This window comes from Camelus ferus, chromosome 11, assembly GCF_009834535.1.
Source record: "Camelus ferus isolate YT-003-E chromosome 11, BCGSAC_Cfer_1.0, whole genome shotgun sequence".
Classification (NCBI taxonomy): Eukaryota; Metazoa; Chordata; class Mammalia; order Artiodactyla; family Camelidae; genus Camelus; species Camelus ferus.
This window is the reverse complement of record NC_045706.1, coordinates 8786219-8811264: the sequence shown is the minus strand read 5'-3', so window position 1 is coordinate 8811264 and position 25046 is coordinate 8786219. Positions and strand designations below refer to the sequence as shown.

General features: G+C 36.6%; 1 protein-coding gene across 10 annotated transcripts in view; it reads left to right on the top strand.

Moving 5' to 3' along the window:
- Positions 1–24752, top strand: part of PLEKHA1 (pleckstrin homology domain containing A1) — a 46201-nt gene extending 21449 nt beyond the window's left edge. For 8 of the 10 annotated variants that reach the window (XM_032490734.1, XM_032490735.1, XM_032490731.1 and 5 more), the window contains 8 exons: positions 3932–4029; positions 8684–8809; positions 12587–12730; positions 14195–14263; positions 17600–17664; positions 18288–18351; positions 19585–19674; positions 22337–24752. In XM_032490734.1, the coding sequence (XP_032346625.1) occupies positions 3932–4029; positions 8684–8809; positions 12587–12730; positions 14195–14263; positions 17600–17664; positions 18288–18351; positions 19585–19674; positions 22337–22651 (971 nt within the window). In that variant the 3' untranslated portion in view covers positions 22652–24752. Of the gene's footprint in view, positions 1–3931; positions 4030–8683; positions 8810–12586; positions 12731–14194; positions 14264–17599; positions 17665–18287; positions 18352–19584; positions 19675–20981; positions 21053–22336 lie in introns of all 10 variants that reach the window. The other 2 variants (XM_032490737.1, XM_032490736.1) reach the window with 2 other exon arrangements.
- Positions 24753–25046: the final 294 nt, after the last annotated feature.

Sequence of the window (25046 nt, the reverse complement as noted above, 5' to 3'; positions counted from 1 at the left end):
ATCCTGTCTAGGGAAGCAACAGAGGGGAGGGACTGAAAACAGGGGTTCATTAGAATGTCTGTATAAGAAACTGTCTCTGGTTCCTGCCTCCATCTGGCCCAGGCAGGCAGCCACCCTTCCCCCATCCCAGCAAGGAATGGCATGTGTAAGTATCTCCAGAAATAGAATCTGTGAGGCTATGTGCCTGGAGACACTAGTCCCAGAGAAGGGGGGAGATGAGGCATGAAATGGGAAACAGGAGGATTAAATGAAAGTCTGCACGCTGGGTGCAGCCCTTTCCTCTGTCTAGCCCCAGAGCGTCAGGCAGCCAGGTGGGTGTGGGACAAGAATCTGAACCCCCCAGAGAAGAGAGCTGTAGGCACTGACATCTGGATGTTTCTACCAGGGGAGCTTGCCATGCAGTAAAGTCCACCAGTCAGAAACCCTGTGTGTATTTAGGAGAGTTTCCAATCAGTGTTTTAGTACCTTGTTTTGAGTATGAATGGACAGCCCAGGATTACATGACATTTGATGAGAGAGGACTGTCAACTAGGAAAGGGAACAGGAGACAAGGCAAAAGTCAGATGAAAAAGTCAAAGAAAGCTAAAAATAGAACAAAGATAATAGGAGGGAAATAAAAGTAAAGCTTCCATTAAGAAAGTCACCATCTAATAGGGAAGGAAAGGATAGGGAAAGAAGAGGGAATAGAGAAAACGGGAGAAAATTGGCAAAGAAATACGATAAAAATGACTCATAACCATTTGATCCATAATCATGTTTGAACCATAAGCAGTTGATCCTAGGTTGTGAAATGATTTTTGTTTGGAGTCAAGCTAATGTTTATGCTTCACATTTTATCCATTTGATGTATTCACTTTGATGATAAAGATTTGAAATGAAATAAAGAAGTACTCAAGTGAAAAGGTAGTGAGCACTCAAGCCTCTGCTATACATTTATCATACACAGTGGAATCATTGCTTTAAAAGCACAGAGACTTACAGGTTTCATGTAGTTTTGTTATTGTTGTTGTTGTTGTTGTTATTTAAAGTTCTTTCTCTTCCTGTCCCTGTCCACCCTACCCCCAACATTGCTAATATTAATTTGTAGTAATTTGCTTTCCATTTTCCACAATGCTTCCTTACTTGGAAATCTCCAGATGATGGTGTTGATTAAAGGTGGTTAACAAGGATATCTCTTCTGTTCAAGCACTGCATCAGTTTCTTCACATACATCACCTCCACCCCTAAAGGAAGGGACGGATAGCATTCCATTTTATAGATGAGGAAAATGGGGCTCAGAGGTTAAATGCATTTTACAAGATGATACTGCTAGTAGGTGCATGAGCTTGTCAGGTCTGGCTGACTCCAGGCTCTGATCCGCCCCCCGCCCATCATATCACTATACCTCTTCCTACCATGAAGTAAAACTTAAAAGCACTTGAGTTTTTATTCAGACCACAAAGTGTGCTAAGAGTCTTTTTAGAGGTATATTTGCCTCTTTTATTTACCTTAAAAGAGATCCTTATATAAATATTATTTATTCAGAACTGTATGTATTAAGCAGGTGTAATGTATTACCAAGTGCTTAAATTTTTAAACTCTTAGATATTCTTGGCAGATGCTTGAAACAACATTGAAGAGAAAAAGCCATTTTGAGGAGAGCTCAGCTTCTGCCTAATCTGGAAAAAGATTATGAAAAGATGCTTTACTGATTGCTAGAAATTAGAAACAAAAGCTGTATATTGACATATATAATAGCCTTCTGAGTTACTAATTTATCTTAATTTATATTCATGGCTTTTACAATTTCTCCAGTCTCTACTAAGGTATAAAAGAATGGCTTTATAGTGTGTTAAATTTCTTTAGGTCCAGACTAATTGATTTATGTCATTTCACAAGATGAGACTCGTATCAATTCAAGGAAGCTCTGGTTTAGTGTCTTTGTGTCAGTTTCAAAATCTTGTGCATTTGAGAAATACCCTTTTTTTCTTTGATTTTCATTTCCTCATTCCTATAGTCACATTCAACTGAGTGTTAGTATATTATTTAAAATTTTGATGGAGGCTTCTGGAAGCTATTTGTATATTTAAAAAAAAATTGCAGCACTGTAGCTATTCAGATGCCTTAGCTCCTCAAATAATATTTGTTTTTAAAAATGAATTTATCTAAAATATAATTAATAAGCTTTAATTTAAAGGTTGACTGTAGTAATTTGTTGACAGCTGTATACGTAGGTATGCTTTGCTTTATAGAAGTAGGTAGTAAAGGGGTATTATACAAACTAAATTGCATAAAAAGTTCCAAATGTATTAAGATAATAAATATAGAGAAAACACATGTGGTTGGAAAATTAAGTGGTTTTTTTGTAATCTTGAGTTTCATCTTTCTAAATATAACTTGAAATCTAGAGTCATTAAAGGAAGAGAAAAAGACTGATAGAATATTTCTGTTTGATCAAAGATACAATGAACAGAGTGAAAAGACAAATGACAAACTGGGAAAAGTGCTTGAAATAAAACAGAAAGGATTAATATAAAATCTCTTACATATCAATAAAAAAATAAATGAACAACTCAGGAGAAATATGGGTACAGAAGATAAACAGAACTCATAAAACAAATGCAGGTAGCTGGAAAAAAAAAACACAGATGGCCAATAAACATATAAAACTAATTTGTCTCTGTAATCAAAGAAATTCAAATTTAAACAATGTATAGTTTTTCACCAGTTAGGTTGGCAGAGTGTCATGCTGTATCCGTCAGGATCGGGTCAGGAAAGCACACCACCCTGGGCATTTCTAACCCAGGGGATTTGTTACAGGGAATTGGTTTCCCAGCAGATGAAAGGCTGAAGGAGCACAAAGGGAATGCTGGAATAACCTAGAAATTAGAAACTGTATGAAGCAGCTATCACCCTCTCAGCTGGAGAGAGGAAAGGGAAGAGGGATGGTGTTACCAGAACCTAGGACTTTGAGGAGGGGCCACCATGGAGCTAGTGACTGGCGTCCGAGGGGACTTGTGAGTGGACTGCATGGCTGGTGTAGGGAGTAGCAGAAGAGCCTGAAGCAGTAGCTGGTTGTGTGTTGCTGCTGCTGGAGGGAGATCAGCAAAAGCAGGAATCTGCAGGAGAGTCCTTCTCCTCACCTTCCTCCCACCTTCCAGTCTCCCAGCAGTACCTCCCATTGGCAGAACATGGCCCAAGCTGCCAAGGAAGCCTAGAAAATATTGTTTGCAGACTTGCAGCCCCATTGCTACAGAGCCTTGGGGCTGAAAACGATATTAGGGGTGAGGAATATTACACAAAACAGGCCTTTGCATGTACTGTTGGTAGGAATGTGAACAGCCTTTAGTGAAGACAGTTTGCTAATATCTATAAAATTTTTATATATTTATTTATTTATTTTATATTGAAGTACAGTCAATTACAATGTGTCAGTTTCTGGTGTATAGCACAATGTCCCAGTCATGCATATACATACATATATTCGTTTTCATATTTTTTTTCATTAAAGGTTATTACAAGATATTGAACATAGTTCCCTATACTATAAAAAATTTTAAATGTGAATTTTCTTTGACCCAACAAGCCTATGTTAAGAAATTTATCCTATAGAAATGCTAGCCCAAGTATGGAGAAGTATATTTACGTGCTGTTTCACTGGGATATTTTATACAATTTCAAAATTTAGAAATAGCCTAAATTTTCTTCATTAGAGGATTGGCTAAATATATTGTTGTATTTCCACATTTAATGAAAACTGTGGCCATTAAATGTAAGAGTTTTACCTATGTTACTGAGTGATAAAAGCAGTTTTATGTGTGGTTTGACATTTTGTCAGGCTGAAGAGTCACTGTACTGAAACCAGCAAGATTTTTCAGCTGCTGCAGACATAAACTTAGAGATAATAAGTGCAAAATTTCATGTGTTGTAGTTTATTTTTTTCTCTCAACAGTTATGAATGCAGGGATGAGGAAATATTTCCTACAAGCCAATGATCAGCAGGACCTAGTAGAATGGGTAAATGTGTTGAACAAAGCTATAAAAATTACAGTAAGTATTTGTATTTTTTGTGAAAAAAATTTTAATGTCTGAAAGTGATTTTTACATTTTGAAAATATACCTACTGAATGTCTTCAGCTTACCAACAGTTTGTCCCAGACTTACTCAAAGTTTGTTTAAAAAACCGATGTTTATAATGGGAATATATTTTCTTGTACACGGTAACTATTGGCCCTTAAAATCAGCCCATAGATAGATGCCTTTTTAACCCCTTGTGTACTTAATAAGGATACATGTTACTGCAGATTTTAACCACTTTACAGTGGTGTTTCTAGGGGAAAATGCTTGTAGAGTTCTGCCTCGAGGTTGTGTCCTCTCCCCTACCTGACCCTAAGAGTAGATTAAGAGGCCTGAAGCCACCCACCCAGGGAATAGGAGGAGGCCTCCGTCTGTCCTCTGAGCTGGGGCTGGGACTGGTGTTAGATGTGGTGGGAGTTGAAGCTAGGAGCAGGACGAGGCTGGGCAGGGCTCAGAAGGGACTGATAGGGACTGATCTGAAGAGCTGTGGCAGCCAGAGTCCTGCCTACGTGGTCCTTGGACCTTTGTCTCAGGCTCGAAACTCCTTGCTGCAGCTGTTTGCCCTCCAGTTCCCAGGCCTGCTGTGCCCGCACTCCTTTTCTGTGCTGCAGCTTCCCCTTCCAGCCCGGGCTTCTCTTCTTGGTCTTCTGACGAATTTTAATACGCCCTGATTATTTACAGTGTGCCAGGCCTTGCACTGAAGGTTTTACCTAAATTATCTGGAAAAGGGAGGCTTAGAATTGTTGAGTAACTTTTACAGGTTTCGTAGGTGGTAATTGTGGAGCTGTGAGCCACACCCAGTCGGCTTGACTCTGGATCCTAACTCTGAGGCACAGTGCCTCACTGCTTCCTGAACAGAAGAGCCTCCATCCTTACTCTTTGACCCTAAAGCAGAAAACAGACTTCTCTGGGAGAGTTTACTCCTGCTGACCATAAGCGAGTAGACAGATCCCATGCCCTGATGAAGCCTCTCCTTCCCTTTCTTCTCAACACTGGTAGAGAAACAGAGTAGGCCCGCCCAGAAAAGGTCAGGAAGGAGATCCTGTGTAAGATTTGTGTAAATTGAAGTGTGTTTTGCTAAAATGAGATTATTTACTGACCATAAACGACTTATTCTTTCAAAACATATGCCCTGAAAGACAGCATATGTTTGTTTCCATTTAAAATGAATGATTCCATATTTATATCATAACACAATAAAGAGTTAATATAACTAAAGCTGTTCTCAGAGTTAAGTCGATTTTTTTATCTTGCACCAGAACAGCTTGTTACCACATGACAGAAAACACCCACGCACTGCATCTGATCTGTACATGAAGCAGAAGTTATTTTAGGTTTGTGCAGTTTCAGGAAAGGAATTTTTTGAACTTATTCAGAAGTATGAATTCTTAAAGAGTTTTAACTGATTGTTTTTAACTCAATAAATATTCTCTATTTGGAAAATTTCTTTAGAAAGTATGTAGTAACTTTACATAATTCATTTTTATAATAATTTGTAATAATAAGCAGCACTGGTTTCTTAAGAGAAAAAGTAGTGAATGGTCTCTGGCTTTTTATCATTTTGGGGGCTCTTGAATTAAAGATATGAAACCATCTTATACAGATGACACTTTAAACTTATTCAAATACAAGAGAAACTGATCAGGGATTGGGTGATGTTTCAAAGTATGCAGACTTTTAAGTAGCTTTTGTGGTCTTACAACTTTTACATGTTGAAATTTTCAAGTGTTTAAGATAAATCTACTGGTATTCATGTTTTTATAGTTCACATTTAGAAAACATAAATACGTATAAGATATAGAAATCCTTAGCTTGTTAACAAAGTGATTATTACTATGTTGAAGTGAATATAGAATAGATAGCACTTACTGAAAAATCAGCTTTATATAGATACACATTCACTCATAGGATAGAAATGAAAGGGTTTCCCATGCTTTAATAGGGTATGTTTTATTTAATTGTATTCTTTAAAAAATCTTAACTAGTTTTAATTTCGTATGGGATTTACTCATTTAAGTGTATTAGGGTGTGGAATCCTTAATTTGTCATACTTGCCTATGGAAATTGCTGGTGAGTTACATGTAGATTTCTTTGAAAATTTGAAGTTTACATTTTAATATGTGTGCAGTTCATCTTTCTAGGGAATCACTCCAAATGACATTTTGGTGAACTATGTGATTTTGTTGTCTGCAGAATACAATGTTATGTATAAACTTAAAATTTTTGAAAATCTAAAATTAGGTTTTGGAAGTATATGGTTTCATAACAGAGGTGATTAGAGGGTAGTGCGTAAGGAAATGGTGATTATTTAACTACTTATTAATTATTGTACCTTGCCATCTTAATAGACCATCATCCAACACCACAGTCCATGGTTTTCCTTACTTACTTTCATGAAGTGTATGTGAATGTGTGTTGGTGGCTGCCATTAAAAAAATTTCCCCTTATTAAAAAAAAAGCAACAGTAGAGGAACCAACCCTGAAGGGAGTATTGATGACTAGAGTTCATAAAATGAAATTTTAAAGTGAGCTTTCAACTAATTATTCATTTATATTAATAACTATAAATATGGTGGGATCTGGTCCCCTATTGATTATTAAAGATTACCCAAGATGTATATGGTATATTCCTAAGGAGAAACCTACTTTTAAAAATAGTGTCTTTTCCCACTATAGATTTTAATTTAAAAATCTATTAAAGTTTAATCTAAAAATTAGAGTTTTGAAATTGTGGCCAAAATTCCACACTTTTTTATTTTAATTGGCAAGTGGGAGCGAGTAGAATAAGCTAGAGGACTTTCAACCTAACAAAATGGTATATGCGCTGGTATTTGTGCCCCAAAGTTTAAAGCCTTATAATGTGTTTTTCAACCTGCAGGTCATGGGTAGCCCTCAGAGAGACCATAATACCCAGGGGTTTGTGTTTGATCTTTTTTAGCTTTCAGTCTTCAAGCCCTCCATTTTGTTCATTTCTTCTCTAGACATTTTTACCTTTTCTTTTTCTACTGTTGGAATTTCCTGCAGTTAGGATCATGTGCAAATGCCTGCTAAAAATACATTCAGATCTCTCACTGGAAAAAAAAAAACACGACAGTTATAATAAAAGAGGATAGGGAAGCTAGGGAGGGGGCAAGAGGTGACAGGCGATGAAACCAAGCGTGTTCAATGTCTTTGACGTTATCCTAGTGAGCTAAACAGTTGCCTGATTGGTTTTCTTGGTCCTGAAAAATATGTTTTTTTTAATGACCGAATTTAGACTAAATTTTCATTCAGAATTTTTAAGGGAGTTACTATATTCCAGGGTATTTTGCTTGTATTCTTCTGGTTCTTAGGGAATAAGATGATTACAATGTAGATAATTTTTTATTGTAAAATGTAATTCTAAGTAAATTATCAAACTATAAGGTTAGAATTATGCTATATTTAGCATTTTGTTTTATTATAAGGACAAATGAGAAGCAGTGGGTTTAACAGTATAGGCAGAGATTTTTAATATACTGTCATTTCTGGAAGAAAAATGGAAAAACAAATATAAATTTCAGTATATTTTTAGGATGTATTAAAGCTTTTTTTTTTTTAAGGAAATTCTCATATATGACTAAATTCTCAACTTCTTGAAAGAGGGAATAGGCACTTTCCATATGGGTCAACTTTAGCAGCACATTTCAGCTGTATTAGATAATTTTCTCTCTGTTTTCAAATTATTTTAATGCTATTTTCTGCTCTTAATGGGATAACTTGGCCACTTTTTCTCTATCAAAATAATTGAAATACATGGCGCTGTTCATTAGAAAACACTGGGGGCTTCCTTAGCAAATTGTTTCTAGGTGCAGTCTTTTGTAGTAGTGCTTTTACTCTTACATGTTTCTGTGAATCTTGTCAAATAAAATTCTGCCCATTATCATAATTGTCTTTAAAAAGCACTTCAAAATGTGCAACCTCTTAGAAAAAACTCTTAGAAGAATTCAGGAGGCATTCCTCTCTAGCATTCATTTCTCTTCTCTTTCCCGTTTTTTTCTCTCTCTCTCTTGTTTCTGCCCCTGACTGGTATTGTGGTGTAAATATGGATGACAGCATGGAGGGTTGGCCTAAGACCTGGGGAGAAAACCTTGAGGGGAAGCGTCTAAAGGGGTCTAAAGGGACAGGATCCCTTGTCCTCACGGATGTTGCAAAATCATGAGCAGAAATGGAGGAAAGGGAAAGGTAACAGCACTGAGCTATAATACAGCGTCAAGTGCTCTGATAAACTGGGGATGTGGGGTAATGGTGAGTGAGGAAGAGAGTTGCACAAACTTAACTAGGGCTTAGCATAGCCAGGGTCTAAAACTGTGTTCCTTAATGCCTCTGAGCCTGTTTTCTGAGGCTACAGTGGCGATGCCGCCCCTACACATAGGGTTAATAAGAGGATTAAACGGGAAAACACAGGAAATTGCACCTGCCCAAGCAAGCACCCAAATGATGGCTGTAGTACAGTAATACTGTAAAAGAAAGGTTAGTATGAAACTTACAGGGGTACATACACATACTAGAAATAATTTTTGTATGTGCCAATTATATATAAATTATTAGTTGGAAATATTGTGAGGAAGAAGGGTCTCATATAATGCTTGTTGACGTATTATTTTAGGTACCAAAGCAGTCAGACTCACAGCCTCATTCTGATAACGCAAGTCGCCAAGGTGAATGTGGGAAGAAGCAAGTGTCTTACAGAACTGACATTGTTGGTGGCGTGCCCATCATTACCCCAACTCAGGTGACAAGTTAATTCTTCCAGGGTGTTATGGTTTCACTGCTGTGTGTTGATTTTTGTCTTGTTATCAAAACTTAAAACAGTACATCTTTACTGAATTAATACAATAGTTAATTAATACAAAAAACTTTTGTATTTGTTTCTTATTTCAAAAGTATGCTTTTATTGTAAACATTTTGGAAAGCATAGATAAGCAACATGTAACGCTTTTCATGTTTTCTCTGAGCTTTTCTTCTGTGTACTTTTGCCCCAGCAATGAGAATACTTTATAAACAGTTTTTCACTTGCATCTCAAACGTTATTTCACACCATTTTAAATGACTGTGTAATAGTTTTGCCATGAATTTACCACAAATTACAAACCCTCTGTTGTTAGACAGAGTTCTTTTTCCTTTTTCTTCTGCAAACAGTGTAAGTAGGAAAAACCCACCTTTCCTCCTGTGTTCCTCCTTTATTCTCTCACTGCTGTTACACTCACAACACTTCTACCATAAAGTGAGTGGGATTTTCCTACAAAAGCAATTATGTGACACCAGCTGGGTGTCCTACCGTTTAACTCAGTTCTGACACTGTCTGCCTGGATCCCACAGATTAAGGACTCAGTCCCACAAGACTGCCCCTCCACCTCCTTCCATTGCCAGTCGCAAGTCCAGGTGCTTCCGACTGATGGGCTGTAAATTGGAGGCTCCTGTGAAACCCCCACGACCCCTTGGGTTCAGTTAATTTGCTAAAGCATCTCATAGAACTCAGAAAAACAGTTTAGTTACTGTATATCTGCTTATTATAAAAGGATATGATAAAGGATACAGATGAACACCCAGATGGAAGAAATGTGTAGGGCAAGGTATGTGGGAAGGGGGTGGAGCTTCCTTGCTTTCTCTGGGCGCACCACTCTCCCAGCACCTCCACGAATTCACCAACCAAGAAGCTCTGAATCCTGTACTTTGGGGATTTTTATGGAGTCTTCATCATGTAGGTGTGATTGATCTTTAATTCCATTTCCAGGCCCTCTCCCCTTTCTGGAGAATAGGGAGTGGGGCTGAAAATTCCAAGCTTTTAATTGTGGCTTGGTCTTTTTGGTGAATAGCTCTTATCCAGGAGCCCAGCAAGTCATCTCATTAGAACAAAAGACAGTCCTATCACCCAGGAAATTCCAAGGGATTTAGGAGCTCTGTGTCAGACACTAAATATTAGAACAAAAGAAGCTCCTAGTGCTCTGGCAACTTAGGAAATTACGAGGATTTTAGGAGCTCTGTGCCAGGAACCGGGTTTGGAGGGGTGGGCAGAGACCTATAGATGCATTTTCTATTATCTTACAAATGCTTTGATGAACATTGTTATAGCATAAACTTTAGAGACATAGATAATTATTTCTTAAAGGACAAACTCCTAGAAAGAAAATTGCCAATTCAGAGTGTTTGTTAATATGTGTAAATTTTTGAACTTGTTTTTCTACAGCCTGGCCTAGATGAGCTAGACAGAGGACTAGAATTTTGACTCATTTCTATCCCCGAAGTACTGATCTGCTAAGTTAATTCTTATTTGGCTACTATGAAAAATATAAACTTATTTTAAAACTCTTGTTGAAATTAAAACTTTTGTATGAACTTATATTTTTTGTGTTGATATTGAGTTGAATGAGTTTGTAATGCAAATTACTAGCAGTTGAGAAACTAAGAATTTTAAGGTCATTAATTGGTATTGCCAGTGTTGGGCATTTCATTACCTGTGTGCCTTTTTGGACTTAAATAACTTATTAGTTAATTAGTTACTAAGTGGTTTATTTTGCTAGGCAGAGGATATTTGTATTAATGAGCAAAAATTCCCTACTCTAGTGGAAAGTTACATTTTCCACCAGAATTGAATAAAAAATAAACTAGGATTTTTGTTTATATGTGTATGTGTGTTTACTTTTTTTAAAAAGTAATAATTTGCCTATAGTTGTATTAAGATATTGTAATAGTTTGTATCTGTGGCTGTTTTAATTTTGTATAGAATTAAGATTAAGTGTTTTAATTTTAACATAGATAATTCAGTAGGTTCTAAGAGTTGATGGCAGGTGCCATATTAAAAAGATCCCAAAGAATTTATTGCTTTATCACTTTGTAATATAGTTTATTTAAAGTAGTATTTACCCATTATAAAAGCATTTAGAGGCTATATTATCAGGAAAATTACAAACACATCTTATTTGCATGATTAATTTATTCAGTAACTGTTTAGCAGTGAGTTAAGTGCTAATTTACAAAGTTAAATACGTAATTAATCCTGTTGATCTGTCTAAATGTAGAACAGATTGAAAATTCCTTAAAATATGACTCGAGTTACTTAGTTTTTCTCTTGAAATTTAGGAGTTCTTGAAAATACGCCTTTGGTTAATTTGTAGAATAGATTATCACATGTGTGGTATGCTGTAACTAAACAGGAAGCTCATGCTTTGGGGAACATGAAAACCTGAGTATACTTTTTTTTTTTTTTTTAAAGCACTGGACTTAAATGTTAAAAAAATAAAACTGGGAGACTTTTAGAAAAGAGCAAAGGAAAAATGTTTAGTATCTAGGACAAGGCAAAGAGGTTTTGGACTTGACATCAAAAGCACAATCTATAGAGGGAAAAAGTTGATAACTTGGACCTTATCAAAATTAAAAATGTTCCCTGAAAGATCCTGTTAAGTGGATGAAAAGAAGCCCCACACTGGTAGAAAATATTTGCAAACCACATATCCAACAAAGCCCTTCTATCTGGAATATATATATAAAGAACTGTCAAAACTCAACAGTAAAAATATCAAACAACCCAATTAAAAATTAGGCAGAACTCACCAACAGAAATTTTACCAAAAAAATAAAAGATATGCCAATGGCAAGTAAGCGCTAGAAAGGATATTCACCATCATGACCCAGTAGAGGAATGCAGATTAAGGCCACAATGAGATATCACTGTGTACCTATCAGAATGACTCTACTAAAAATAAGTGATAATACAAATGCTGTCAAAGATGAGGAGAAACTGAATCACCCCCGTATATTGCTGGTGGGAATGTAAAATAGTATAAGCACTCTGAAAATACAAAGGCCAACGTGGATGAATCTTCAGAGAATGATGCTGATTAAAAAAAGCCAGTCTCAAAAGGTCACCTACTTACTGTATGGTTCCATTTATATCAAATTCTCTAAATGTCAGAATAATAAAGGTGGAGAACAAATCAGTGACTGCTGAGGAACTGGGAGTACAGGCTCTAAAGGGGTCTTGTGATGAACACTTCTGCACATTGGTTGTGGTGGTGGTCACACAAATCTGGTGATAAAATTGCACAGAACAGTATAGAAACAGAGACAGAGGAACGCGTGTAAAACTGATGAAACGTGAATAAGGTTGGTGGAAGGTTTCGGTATCAGCTTTGATACTGTGCTGTCGCTTTCCTGTGGGGGGAGACCAGTTGAAGGGTACATGGGCCTTCCTGTACATTTTTTTTAAACAACTTTCTGTGAATCTTTATAAATTATTTCAAAATAAAAAATAAAACCTCCCATCCAACCCCACTCAAAAAGCGCTGATGGCAGGACTTCTGCTGTAAAAGAGAAATCTGTGGTTTAATCAGTGGTATTGAAAGTTAATGATTAAGTATCTCAAATTAATTAGAAAACTCTTCAAAATCTGTGTTGCTAACTGACCTAAGAAAGATTTTAAGATTTTCTACTAGGATAATGACATGAACTACAAGTATGCTTTGAAACTAAACAAGCAAGAAAATAATTTCTTTATTTTGCTTCATTTTAGAAAGAAGAAGTAAATGAATGTGGTGAAAGTATTGACAGAAATAATTTGAAGCGGTCACAAAGCCATCTTCCTTACTTTACTCCTAAACCACCCTCAGACAGTGCAGTTATCAAAGCTGGATATTGTGTAAAACAAGGAGCAGTGGTGAGTAGCTGAACAAAGTACGTGAAATAATGGAAAATGAGTGTGTATTAGCGACTCCCAACATACAGATGGTTTACTTGGTTTTGTGAAAGCCCAGCATGCTGACCCGGAGTCAGGAGATAGAACAGGGTTGTTCTGTGTTCAGAACTCAGCGCTGTTATTTTCTTGGTCTGTCGGCAGCTGCGTAAGCTAATGCTTATTAGCACTAACCTTCAGTTTTAAATGAGCTTTCCTAACAGTTTACGTTTATTCCAGAAAGTCAGAGAAAGGGAGCTCTAGTAGGAAGATGGCAGGAAAGGGAGGGCCAGAGAACGCGGTGTAGAAGGGTCACTTACGTGACACGGTGCTTGGCTGACCCCAGTTGAAGGCGCTGAGACCTCGGGCTACTTACTTAACCTCTCAGGCTCTTCGTTTCTTTTTAAGGAAAATCATACTATAAAACCTACCATCCAGAGTTTTTCTTTGAAAGATGTAAGTAAGAGGGCAGTTATCACAGCACCTGGCCCTTAGTAAGAGCTGTTACGGGTTAGCCTGGATGCTCGCACCCAGCCAGATCCACGATGGGGAGTTGTGGGAAGAGCAAGTAAATTTCTAAGGTTCCAAAGCACCTTTCAAAACAAACTAAATCATAGACTTTCATAAGAAAATAAACTTCAGAGTTTGAAAATAATATTTACAAAATTTCTGTGAATAAAGAAATACTTAAAAGTCTACTGGTGGTTCTGCTTAACTTCACAACACTTCTGGTAACTCTAATTAGCTTACGTCAGCCAAAGGAAAGTTCTTTTGTTTGACTTTCTTTAGGCTAAGGAAAATGAAGGTGAGGGAAGAAGGTTTTTCATTCTAGCAAGTCTGTGAGTAAAGCCAGAATTCTCATTAGGCTGTGACTCACTTGGGTGGTTAATTCCTTTCTTTTAGTTTTACTCTTAAGTCCAAAATACTAACCCTTAAAGATATTGAAGTGCTTTCACAAAAACTATGTTTCATTGACAAAAAAAATTTGTAGAAAATAGGTTCATTTTATTAAATATTTGTTGCTTTGTTACTTAGTATTATAAAGTACCTGTAGAAGGATTCATGCATTCTACAGACAAAGAAACTTGATGTGGTTTAATAACATTTCCTGTGCTTGCTCTTGAACTCTGGTGGGGGGTGGGGGTGGGGAGGATGGGGAAGTGCCTTTGTTTTTTTTTTTCCTCCAACTTTTAGAGCATTAAAAATATAAGGCCAGATTATAAAATCATGTAGTAAGAGCTGAAAGCCAGCCATCAAAGTTGATCTAGGAGTTCGAGTCCTAAGTAGCAAAAGAGATGAAGTTTTATGTGTCTCCAGGGAGGGAGGGTAGTGAGGTTTGTCAGTGCTTGATTGTTTCTGACTGTGGGTTCACATCAGGATGATTAAGTGGTTATCAACATTTGACATTCTTAGAAACAGAAGTCTTATGTCTGTGTTTATCTCTGGTAGATGAAAAACTGGAAGAGAAGATACTTTCAATTGGATGAGAACACAATAGGGTACTTCAAATCTGAACTGGTATGTTGCTAATGTCATAAATGTTGTCAAGAAAGGGCATAATGAATATGGAAAAGAGGAAGAGTTTTCTGTTAGATTGGATGTATTGGTGTGAACTTCTAGTAAAGAGAGATGGATATATGAATACATGTAAATGTCCTCATGTGTTTATATATATATCTGTATGCATATAATATACTCCCTGGCTCTGTGTACTAAAAAGAAACTACCATTTTCCATGGAAAGAAACCTAGGCTCCCTGAAGAAAAGATAAGATTCCAGAGTCGGGACGGGAGAAATAAATATAAAATAAGATTGGAATGTCTTGTATCAGAAAGCAAGGAAGTGCTCACATAATGATAAGGACATGTCAGAAGGACCTCAGATCCAACTTGAAAATGTTACCCCACCAAATTTGGGTCAATTTGAGCATCAAAGTAAGTAATGATGATAATAGATTATTGCCCATTGAACAAAATAGGAATCCATGAACCCATATTCATATAATGAATAAATAAATGAACAAGTGGCTACATGCATGATGATGAGGAGCAACAGATTACATAGTTTCAAAGAACCTACCTACAAAATACGTAAGTACAAAGAGGGAAAGAGTAACTTTTCAGTAAAGAAGCCCAGCAGCTGCCATCTTAATCAGTGTGTCAGATGATTAAAGTGAACTTCATCAGTGTTCAGATGAATTAAAATCATTTACCACCTGACAGGCTAGCTTGAGAAGAATGCAGCATCACTCTGTGAAAATTCCTGCCAAAGCTGCGTAACCTGAATCTGAGCATGAGGAAGCGTTAGACACACCCAAATGGGGAACATTCTACAGAACAGCGCCCCTGTAATCTTCAATAGAGTCACGATTGTGGGAGTCAAGGAGAGAATAACTGAAGGAAAGGGAAGGACATGGCAAGTGAATGCAGTCTGCGATTCTGAACTGAATTCTTTCGCTTTAATGGAAGACATTGGTGGGGCACCATCCTGATTTTGACAGTTATATTGTGATGATATAAGAAAATATCTTTGTAGGAAATACACACTAAAATATTCAGGTTAGTCGTGTGGGCCAGGTTAGCAACTCACTCTGAAATGGTTCAGGAAAATCGGTTCTGTTTTCCTTGCTAGTTGGTTCAGAGTTTAGTGAAAGAGAAAATCAAGGGGAAAATATCTGGTAGAAAAATGAGCAGAAGACACGAACAGACAATTCATTTACAAAGAAATCTAAATGGTTCTTAAACATGTTAAAAATATGCAGCATCAGTCAAAGAAGCTCAAACTGAAACTTAACAAAAATATTTTTTCCCTCATAGCTGAGTGGAGAGATGGGCAAATCCTTTTTCCCAAAAGCAACTCTGAATGCCATTTCTAACAAAAGGACCCAGGGCGCCTTGGAGAAATGGCCCGTTTCAGAGCTGGGACAGGGAAAGTGCAAGAGGAGGCCATCTAGAGCTTCTAGTTGTGACAGAAAATACGGAAGTGGCTCAGAGGGTGATGGGGACAGGCTGAAAGGACACACAAGTCAGCTTGAAGGGGCTCCCAGTGCCCAAAACGAAGACAGTTTGAGCAACAAAATTAATGATAGTGTTGAATTACAACCCATAGAGCAAAATGAGTCATGAATAAATAAATGGAGAAGGAAAACATTTCCTTAGAGTAAAATTCCAGCTAATATATGTAGATAATTGATAGGGTTAGAAAAATCACCATTTGACAGCCACTATAGTAATGGTGGTTTCAGGCAAAAAAGCCTCCATGTTTGATAAAACTAGTGGGCAAAATTATGATGGGAACTGGGTATTACACAAGCTCCAGGTGTCTCTCCACAAGATACTTAACAATGATAAAGTGGAAAAGAGCAGTTTTACAGTTATGGGCAAATGTGACCTTAAGCTAACACACTAGTAATAGGACAAAGTACTCTCAGGTGCCCCTGAGAATGATGTGCTCGGAAGAACACATCAGCGTCTGTGGTTTCCTGCCAAACCCTAACCTGAATCCAAGCACGATTAACATCAGACAGACCCAGATTAAGGACATGCTACAGAATAACTGGCCTGGACACTTTAAAACTCTAAAAGTCGTGAAACAGAAAGACTGAAGAGCTATTCCACGGTAAAGGGGACTGAGAAACGTGACGACTGAACATAAGGTTATGATCCCAGATTGACCCCAGATTGACCCCAGGGTCAGAAAATGCCTAGTTTTTCTTTCGCTGTAAAAAGATACTGGTGGGGCAGTTAATGACGTCTGAATATGGTACTATAGATTAGATAGCAGTATTGCATGAGTGGAGTTTCTGGGTTTTGTAATGATACTGTGGTTATATAAGAGAACGTGCTTGTTTTAGGAAATATACACTGAAGTATTTAGTAGTATCATATCTGTAACTTGCCTTCAAACATTTCAGGGAAAATATATATACATACACCATATTCACATATATGTACACAAACAATGATTTAGCAAATTAAAAATAGTAATATCTTGGAAAACAGGGTGCAAGGTATACAGAAATTCTTTGTACTATTTTTCTATCTTTACTTTCTGAAAAGAATTTAAAATGAGCTGTTTTGTAAAATTTTTAAAAAGTGTTCAGCCATGATTTAATTATTTTCTTAGTGTTACATAGAATAATGGTATGTTTTAAGCTCATGATGTCATTCAGTAAAACACAGTATGTAGTATTTCATGAAACGTTTAGTGTAAATCTTACGCTGTTAGGAACTAGTTACGTCTTATACTTGAATCTCACATCAAGCTTTATAGCCTTAGGTAAGGTGCTTACTATGTCTAATCCTCGGTTTCTGCAGATAAATAGCAGTGTATGTATTCTAGGGTTGTGGAAAGTGAGATAACACATTTAACACCTAGCAGATGTCTTGGCACTTAGTGGATGTCTAATAAATTGTTCTTGTAATAATGCATTTATATAAAAGTAATATTCTTAAAATGACACATTTAACTCAAAGATGCTGGGTATTCACTGCTCTGGTACTTTCTATATGAAAGTAAAATTCCAAAAGAATAAGTACTCCATTTACTGGGTACATAGCGGTTCACTGGGGAAGAGTCCGATGGGTGATGGCTTTTAATAAGTTACACTGTCATTAAGGACGTAAATAATGTGATTATGGGTTATATGCCAGTTTCCTTGTTTCAAATCACAGTGTATGTAAGGTTGTAGTATTTGAGCTATTCGGATGCTGGATGATTCAAGAAGGTAGATTTATGTCTTAGATGTGCTCCAAGAAGCATGATTTTTACACAGATCTCCAAATAAGACAACCAATGTGTAAAAGGATTTTAAGAATGTATGTCATGTATCTGTTTATTTGCTTTTTTTGATAGGAAAAGGAACCTCTCCGTGTAATACCACTTAAAGAGGTTCATAAAGTCCAGGAATGTAAGCAGAGGTAAGTGCCAGCTCTGACTCGGTGCCTGACACAACTTTTTAATACCCAGTAGTGCCTTAATTTAATTGCTGTACGTAAAGGTGATATTTTTCTGTATTATTGCTAGTGCTAAAATCTCTATAGTTTGGTTATGCTAAAACTTTGAAAACCTTCAGATTAAATAAAATATTGAGATTTTTTTTGTTTGAAAACTAAAAATTATCGGTTTTTAAGCTTATTAATGGAAAGGACAAAATTTAATGTGAACAACTTCTGTCATATGTGACAGATTGATGTATTATTAATTTTAGTATTTCAAGGTTGCTGAAGAATAGCTTTTATAAGAAAACATGTTTACCTGTGCCATTGTTTGAGCAAGCTGATTTCTTCACAGTTGAAAACTTTGAATTTTAAAGTTGTTGTATAAACCTTTCTAAAAATACGTATACCTATATAAAATATGTAAAATTTAATGCAAAAATAAATTGAAAATCAGTAATTTGGTATTTTTCAGTTAAATCAGCATTTTACCGCTAATATTTATTTTCTTATTGACACATTTGGTACTGAGTAAACAAATGAAAGGAAAACTGTCAAACAACTGCAATTTAGGTACAATTGGAAAAAATTTTTTTTTGTTACAGTGACATAATGATGAGGGACAACCTCTTTGAAATTGTAACATCGTCTCGAACTTTCTATGTGCAGGTAAGATACTTCTTTGGAGATTATTGATCCTCCTAACAAGAAATTAATAACTTTAGAGGTAAAATAAATATGTTTCTCATAAAAATAAGCAAAAAATGTGAAAAATGTAATTGCCAACTTAATTTTAAAATGTTATATGTAAGATTATTGGTAGGTCATATATTCAGCAAATAGGGGTATTCTTTGCAGTAAGTTAGTTGAATAGAACTAAGTATTATTTGGAGGAAGGGAAATGTTATTTAACTTAGATACTAGTGTGTACTTTCAATTTAGATTATTTTGCACATATTTTGGAATTTTAGTTACATCACTTTTTGGTAATTTTATAAAAAAGGGGGCTCAAATGCTAATAATAAAAGTAGACAATAGGTCTTAAATTTTCACTAACGGTAGGTAAATATTCTGTGGTTAAGTTTAGATACACTTTTTACTTACCACATTGATTTACTGAGAAGTTTTTTAAAAGAACATTTGTTTTTGTTTTATAAAAATAAACATATGCTTATTGCAGAAAATTTAGAAAATAACAAGGCAGTGAATGAAAGTATTTGCAGTGAATGAAGGTATACTCTGCCTTTGACTACTCTGAGTTTTCCCTTTTAAAAAGTTTTTGTTAATATCATTGGTTCAAAAATATTACCTGTGTCTTTAAAATATTTAAACTTCTAGATTCTAGAATTACGTCTCCACCCCTCCGAGGGCCTTGTTTAGTTGGATTTAAGTCATAGTAATGTGTTTAATCCACGTTGGGAGCCGTGCTCCTGTCAAGGAAGATGATGATGCTTTGGAATAGGCCTACCAGCACTTCGTTTAGGGTTCAGGGTACGGTTAGACATTATTTTTAGAAAAATGATATAAAATGAAGTCAAAATGGCTTTTTTAAACTGCACAATTACATAAATATTTTTTCTGAAGATTCAGACAGTGCAGCAGAATGTAGAGCAAAATGAGGTCTTTGACTTCTTCCTCTCCGTGTTGTCTCCGGAGTTATTCATATTGACACTTTTTGATGTGTCTTCATCTTAAAATAGTAAGTGCCCAACTTATGTCTCTGTCATAACTTACCCAGGAAAACTTGGCTTAAAAAAGTGATTTCTAAAGTTTTTTGGAGACCATTGCCTTAGAATGATTTTGTTGTTGACACTATTGATTATTAAAATAACTACATTGGACTTATAGACGTAGGAGCTGATTTTGTGCAAAAACTGACTGAACGATTCCTTCCTTCCTTAGGCTGACAGCCCGGAGGAGATGCACAGCTGGATTAAAGCGGTCTCGGGTGCCATTGTAGCACAGCGGGGGCCCGGCAGATCGGCAGCTTCTGTATGTTTCCTGTTCCCTGGGGTGATGCTCCCATGGGTCCCTTGATCCTGTCAAGTTATTTTTCTTCCTCTCCCCTTAATCCTTCTGGTTTCTTTCTGTTTTGAGATTTATCTGCATGTTGACTTTCATACCAATTGGATTTGCAAAAAAAAATAATGCATTTCTAATTTAATGCTTCCTGTAGTGTTATGTATACATAACTCTCTGTGCATTGTATTGTCTTAAATGCACAAGCAGGGCAGCTAAAGAATGAACGTATCCTTGTTTTGTTTTAAGAGTTCTTACTGGACAGTAGGTCCAGGTTTGGTATAACCTTACCAGTTCTTAGCTTGGTATTTGACCTAATCATGTAAGGCACCTTCAGTTGTAGCACTGTACAGTTTTGTGAGTGACTCAATTTCCTTTTTATTTCCTATAATTTCAGTTTAGGTTTTTTGCCTTAATAGTTCCATAAGACAGTTGAGCAGCTCAAACCGTAAATATAGCCTAGTGTTCTCAGTCAGTATTTTACATCTCATGATTTCCTTCTCATTTTTCACTAGGTTAATTTAAAAGGCTGATTTTCTCTATCTTAATTATCTTTGTGGTAGTATTATAATAATAAAACTGAAACAGCTAAACATTCTCAGATGGTAAGGAAAATGTATTTACTTTTTTTCCCCCAAGAGGAGGAAGTAAGGAGAACGCTGGGGATCTTTCTTTGCTTTTTAGTTCACCGTGTACATCACAGGAGTAAGGTTTGGCTTTAGAATACTTTGTCACTGATCTCTGAACTGAAAATGCAAATTCTACTGAGGAATGAAAAACTTTTTAAGAGTCTTGAAATGCAGCACAGCTGCCTGCAGAAGGCGGTCTCCTACCTACGTGACGGCCTTCATTATCTAGCCTCACGGTCCATGCTAGGTATTTTGCACTTCTAGTACTTTCCTGGCACTAATATTGCAGTAATGCTGTCTTTTAATAGTTTCTTGTTAGAAATAATTGAAGATCAGTAAATACAAATCCATTTTTCTCATTTTAAAAGTTACTCTTCTATAATGTTTTTGAAATATCTCAGAAATGATTTTCATAGTTGTTAATTTTGTAACTGCCCGTGTTTTCTGTGACCCTTTCAGCAGTCAGGTATGAGATTCTCTGTAAAAACAGTGTCTGTTGGGAAGAGGAGAAGCTGGAGAAGGGCGTCTGTGTTTCTTGCTTCGTGGTGGGGCAAACTGGGCTCTCCAGCTGTCACTGTCAGCAGAACTTTCTTTTTCCTCCTCGTCTCCAGTATAGGTTAACTCTAATCTTAGCTTTGCACTGTGTTCCAGATGCGGCAGGCCAGAAGGCTGTCGAATCCTTGTATACAGAGGTATACGTCAAGAACTGGGGAATGCAGCACGTATGTGGGCTCTCATGCAAACGTGCCTTCTTACTAGAGGGCCTGGACTTAACTCACTACTCACAGCTGATTCTAGAAAGTTGAGTTAACCACACTGCCTTCTGCAGTTACCATAACTGACTTTGTCAACACTAACGCAAACTATTTCACTACAGTCGACAGGTTGGATATGTATATTTTAAAAAGTAATGAAAAAATAGAACTTAACTAATTTTGAAAAAGTTGTAGCTATCTTCTAAAGTTTAATTTACTGAATTACCACGAGAATTTCAATTTCTGTATTTTATGTATTTTGTAATTTTTTATACTACACCACTTGAAGTGCGCCTTTGTGGTAATAATATGTGCAGACTCATGCATGCATATGCATTGGATAAACTCCCCATTGCTGTAGTTTGCATGGCGTATTGAATCTCAAATGAAACAGGAGTCTGTAGTGTTCTGGTGATTTGTAGCTCTTTGTTTTCAAAGCCACTAACATCATAAATGAACACAGTATACTAGGAACTATATGGCAATGCATTTGGAATGGTCATATTTAAGGATAGCTTTAGATTTGATTTAGTTAGAAGCATACCGAAAATAATATTCACAACTGAAATTATCTCACCACAGTTTTAATAAATGCTTACATTTGTACCCTTTGTTACCTTTAAAATCTTAAGCCTATGAATGGATGGCATAGGCAAAAATAAATAAATGCAATTAAATAAGAAATGAAAAGTCTCTGCTATTATTGTTTGCAGTGAAATTCAGGGAAGCAAAAGCTAAGTTTGTCAGGTTGCCAGACAAAATAATGCGTTTGAAAAATGTTGAGTTCTGCTTATTAAAGAAATAATGGCCTTTTATTTTTAAATTCTGCATTTTCCATTTTTAATCTTTCAGAATTATGTGGGGTAATTCCTAGTGTATTGAGAATGTACCCTTAAATAAAATGATCAAGCTGGCAGGCCCCCTGTTAGACACAGCTGAGTAGCAGTTGGAGCACTGCATTCTGGTTTAGGCTGACGGAGCCTTCAAAGTGTCAAAGCTGCAGATTTGGCTTTGGTGGCAGAACTGGGTTTCTTAGCGGAAATGGTTGTTGGCTGTCATTGCTTTAAACTCACTCCTAAAAATGCATTGCTTTGGGAAAGGACTTGCACATGAATGCTGCATGGCTCATGCTTCTGCTCTGTGTGTGTATGTGTTTTGTTCTGTTTGTTTTTCAGAGAATAAAGTCTCAGACTGAGTTACTAGCCTTGTGGTTAATGATTGCGTGTGTCTGACCACCACTCCTCTTTGCAGGAGCATTCCAGCGGTCCTTCCGAGTCCAGACCCTCTCTCCGCTCGGCCAGCGCCGCCGCAGCCACCTCACATTCCACAGCCTCTCGCAGCAACTCTCTGGTCTCAAGCTTTACCGTGGAGAAGCGAGGATTTTACGAATCTCTTGCCAAGGTCAAGCCAGGGAACTTCAAGGTCCAGACTGTCTCTCCAGGAGAACCAGCTTCCAAAGTGACTGAACCAGCTGTGCTAAAACCTCAAAGTAAAAATGGCCCTCAGGACCACGACTGTGACCCTGTGGACCTGGATGACGCGAGCTTGCCAGTCAGTGACGTGTGAGACAGAGACGCGTGGAGCCCGGGCCGCCTCGTCCACCCTTGTGTCCTCTCGTGAGGCTCCAGCCAAAGATGGTCACGGGGAAACGGTTTTATGTGCATGTGTTATGCTGCCTTGTAGGTGTTCTATTTATAGGCTGGTAAATCAAGAGTCTAGGGACTGGCCAAACTAAACGTAACATCTTTAAAAAAAGAAAGAAAACCCCTAAGTCTCTCAGTATCAACCGTCGAAGTTTTGTCTGTTCTCATTGGGGGGATAAAAATGTGTGATATTTTTTTCCTAGTGAATGACAATTTAAATGTTTCACCATTTAAAACATTAAAAATGCTTATTAGTCGTTTTGGTTATTTTAAAAATGCTACTGTGACTTCCTATCAGATGTTCAGTCTTTACACATTCTTACTGTTTAATATTACTGAGTGAACTATTGTCAGACAAAGATCTCTGAACTTACGACGTCTGTGGTGCTGTTAAATTTGTAGTACAGTGTGGACAGTTTTGAAATGATACCCGTTGTTGACGCTCTGGATCTCCAGGTGAGTGGTGAGTTTTGCGCAGAGGATATTATTGGACCGTTAGTGAGAGTTGTGGGATGTACTGGGGTGGAGAAAAGGGGAAAATTAGAATTCAGGCACCTGTACCTCAGACATTGGTTTGTAAACGCTGAATGGAGAGCTACAGCAGTCATTGCTTTATTCAGTGAAAATTATTTGGTATGAAATTTCTGAGTGATCTGATTTTCTTATCAAAGTTTTGTAAATAGTTCTTATTTCTGTATTTGGATCAGTGAAAGACCTCAAGTTTATATGTAAAGACATACTTTCCTGAGATGCGGCTGTGACTTCTACTGTTTGTCACTAATAACCTATATTCAAGTGCCTGTGTTTTTTCATCTTGTTTAGGAATGTTTTGAGATTAATGTGCTCAAAAGTCCTACATGATTGGTTTTAAGTAATTGGAATAAGATTAATTTCCAGTAGCATAGGGTAATATGTTAAATAAGATACCATTTTGTGTTAGAGATACCAGAGTGCTTTCCGCTACTACCTGTGCAATATGTATGTTTTAAAACACAGATTTGAGTGTACATTTAATCACGGGGGTATCACAGATATAAGCACCTCTCTAAAAAAATCCTTAGTTTCAGGTGTTGACTAATAGACCAGTTGGAGCAAGTACCGTTTTTACGGTTCAGTCTTAAGCATTTGCTTTAAGAAAATAGTCTTGAATTCACATGCTGCTATTTTTATGATATTTTGCCATACTACAGTACTGTTTCGTTTTGAATTCATACATGTCACTCTTTCTCCTTTTCATTTTCTAAGATGATTTCTTGTTTGAGAAAGAGGTTTCTTACTGCAGTGGTGGGGTCCAGAGGTTACTGTTATCCTCGGATTCTTAGAGCATCCGTTTAAAAATCCAAATACATAAAGAATGCACCACTCAACCTTTTTATCCATAAGCTAGTATTTTTAAAGTTATATTTAGGTTGTTCTCTTTTTTGCAGCTACATTTAAAAATGAGAGAATGAAAAGTAATAAGTAGTTATTCTGCTGATGTATCCATTAGAGCGGCTCTTTTGAAAGCTCCTATTTTGTGAACACACCTAAGAAGTCTTGTGTGGACAGTTGGTGACATTCATGAGCCTAATGCTGTTTTTCTCTGGTACAGCTTCCACATTGCATGTTCACTCTAACATACTTTGGAATTGGTAATTTGATATATTTCATAGTGGCAAAATATTAGCTCTATTTTGGGACTTTTTATAGAACTATACTTGTATTCAATAGCATAAGAAAATGTTCTTGTGATTGTCAGGGTCTCCTAATATTTATCTCAGTACTTTTATAATTCTATGAAAATTATTTAATTATTTTAAAACTTATACATTTTTCTTGTAAATATGTCACATCTGAATTGTCAGAAATTACTTTGAACACCTTAATATTTGCTGCATTTTTTTCTGTATATATAACATGTCTTCTTTCAGAATGGGAATACATGTGTGCTTCCCAGAGTTTACTTTTACGTCTGGTATCTTTATATGTCAAACTGGTTGAACACTGTAATGATTTGAGAATAAACTGCCCCAAATTAATTCTAACTCATTTCTCATTTGTTCTGGCTCAGCTCTTGGGTGAAGTAAACAGAACTAGGATAAAATGTGTTTGGTTGATTGAATTTACATATTTAAGGACAGGCTAATTATTTGGTAACCTTTGAAAGGCATAGCTTGATATGCAATTGCACAAGGAAAGATGAGTCCTTTTGGAAAAAAGAGCTTGCCTTTTTTGCTTAGTTACAAAACATGTTCTCAAAAGCAGAATTATGTTGGCTTCGGAGCATAGTTTGAATCATCTGGGCTGCTTTTGCAGTGCTTGGTTATTGGCTAGACTGG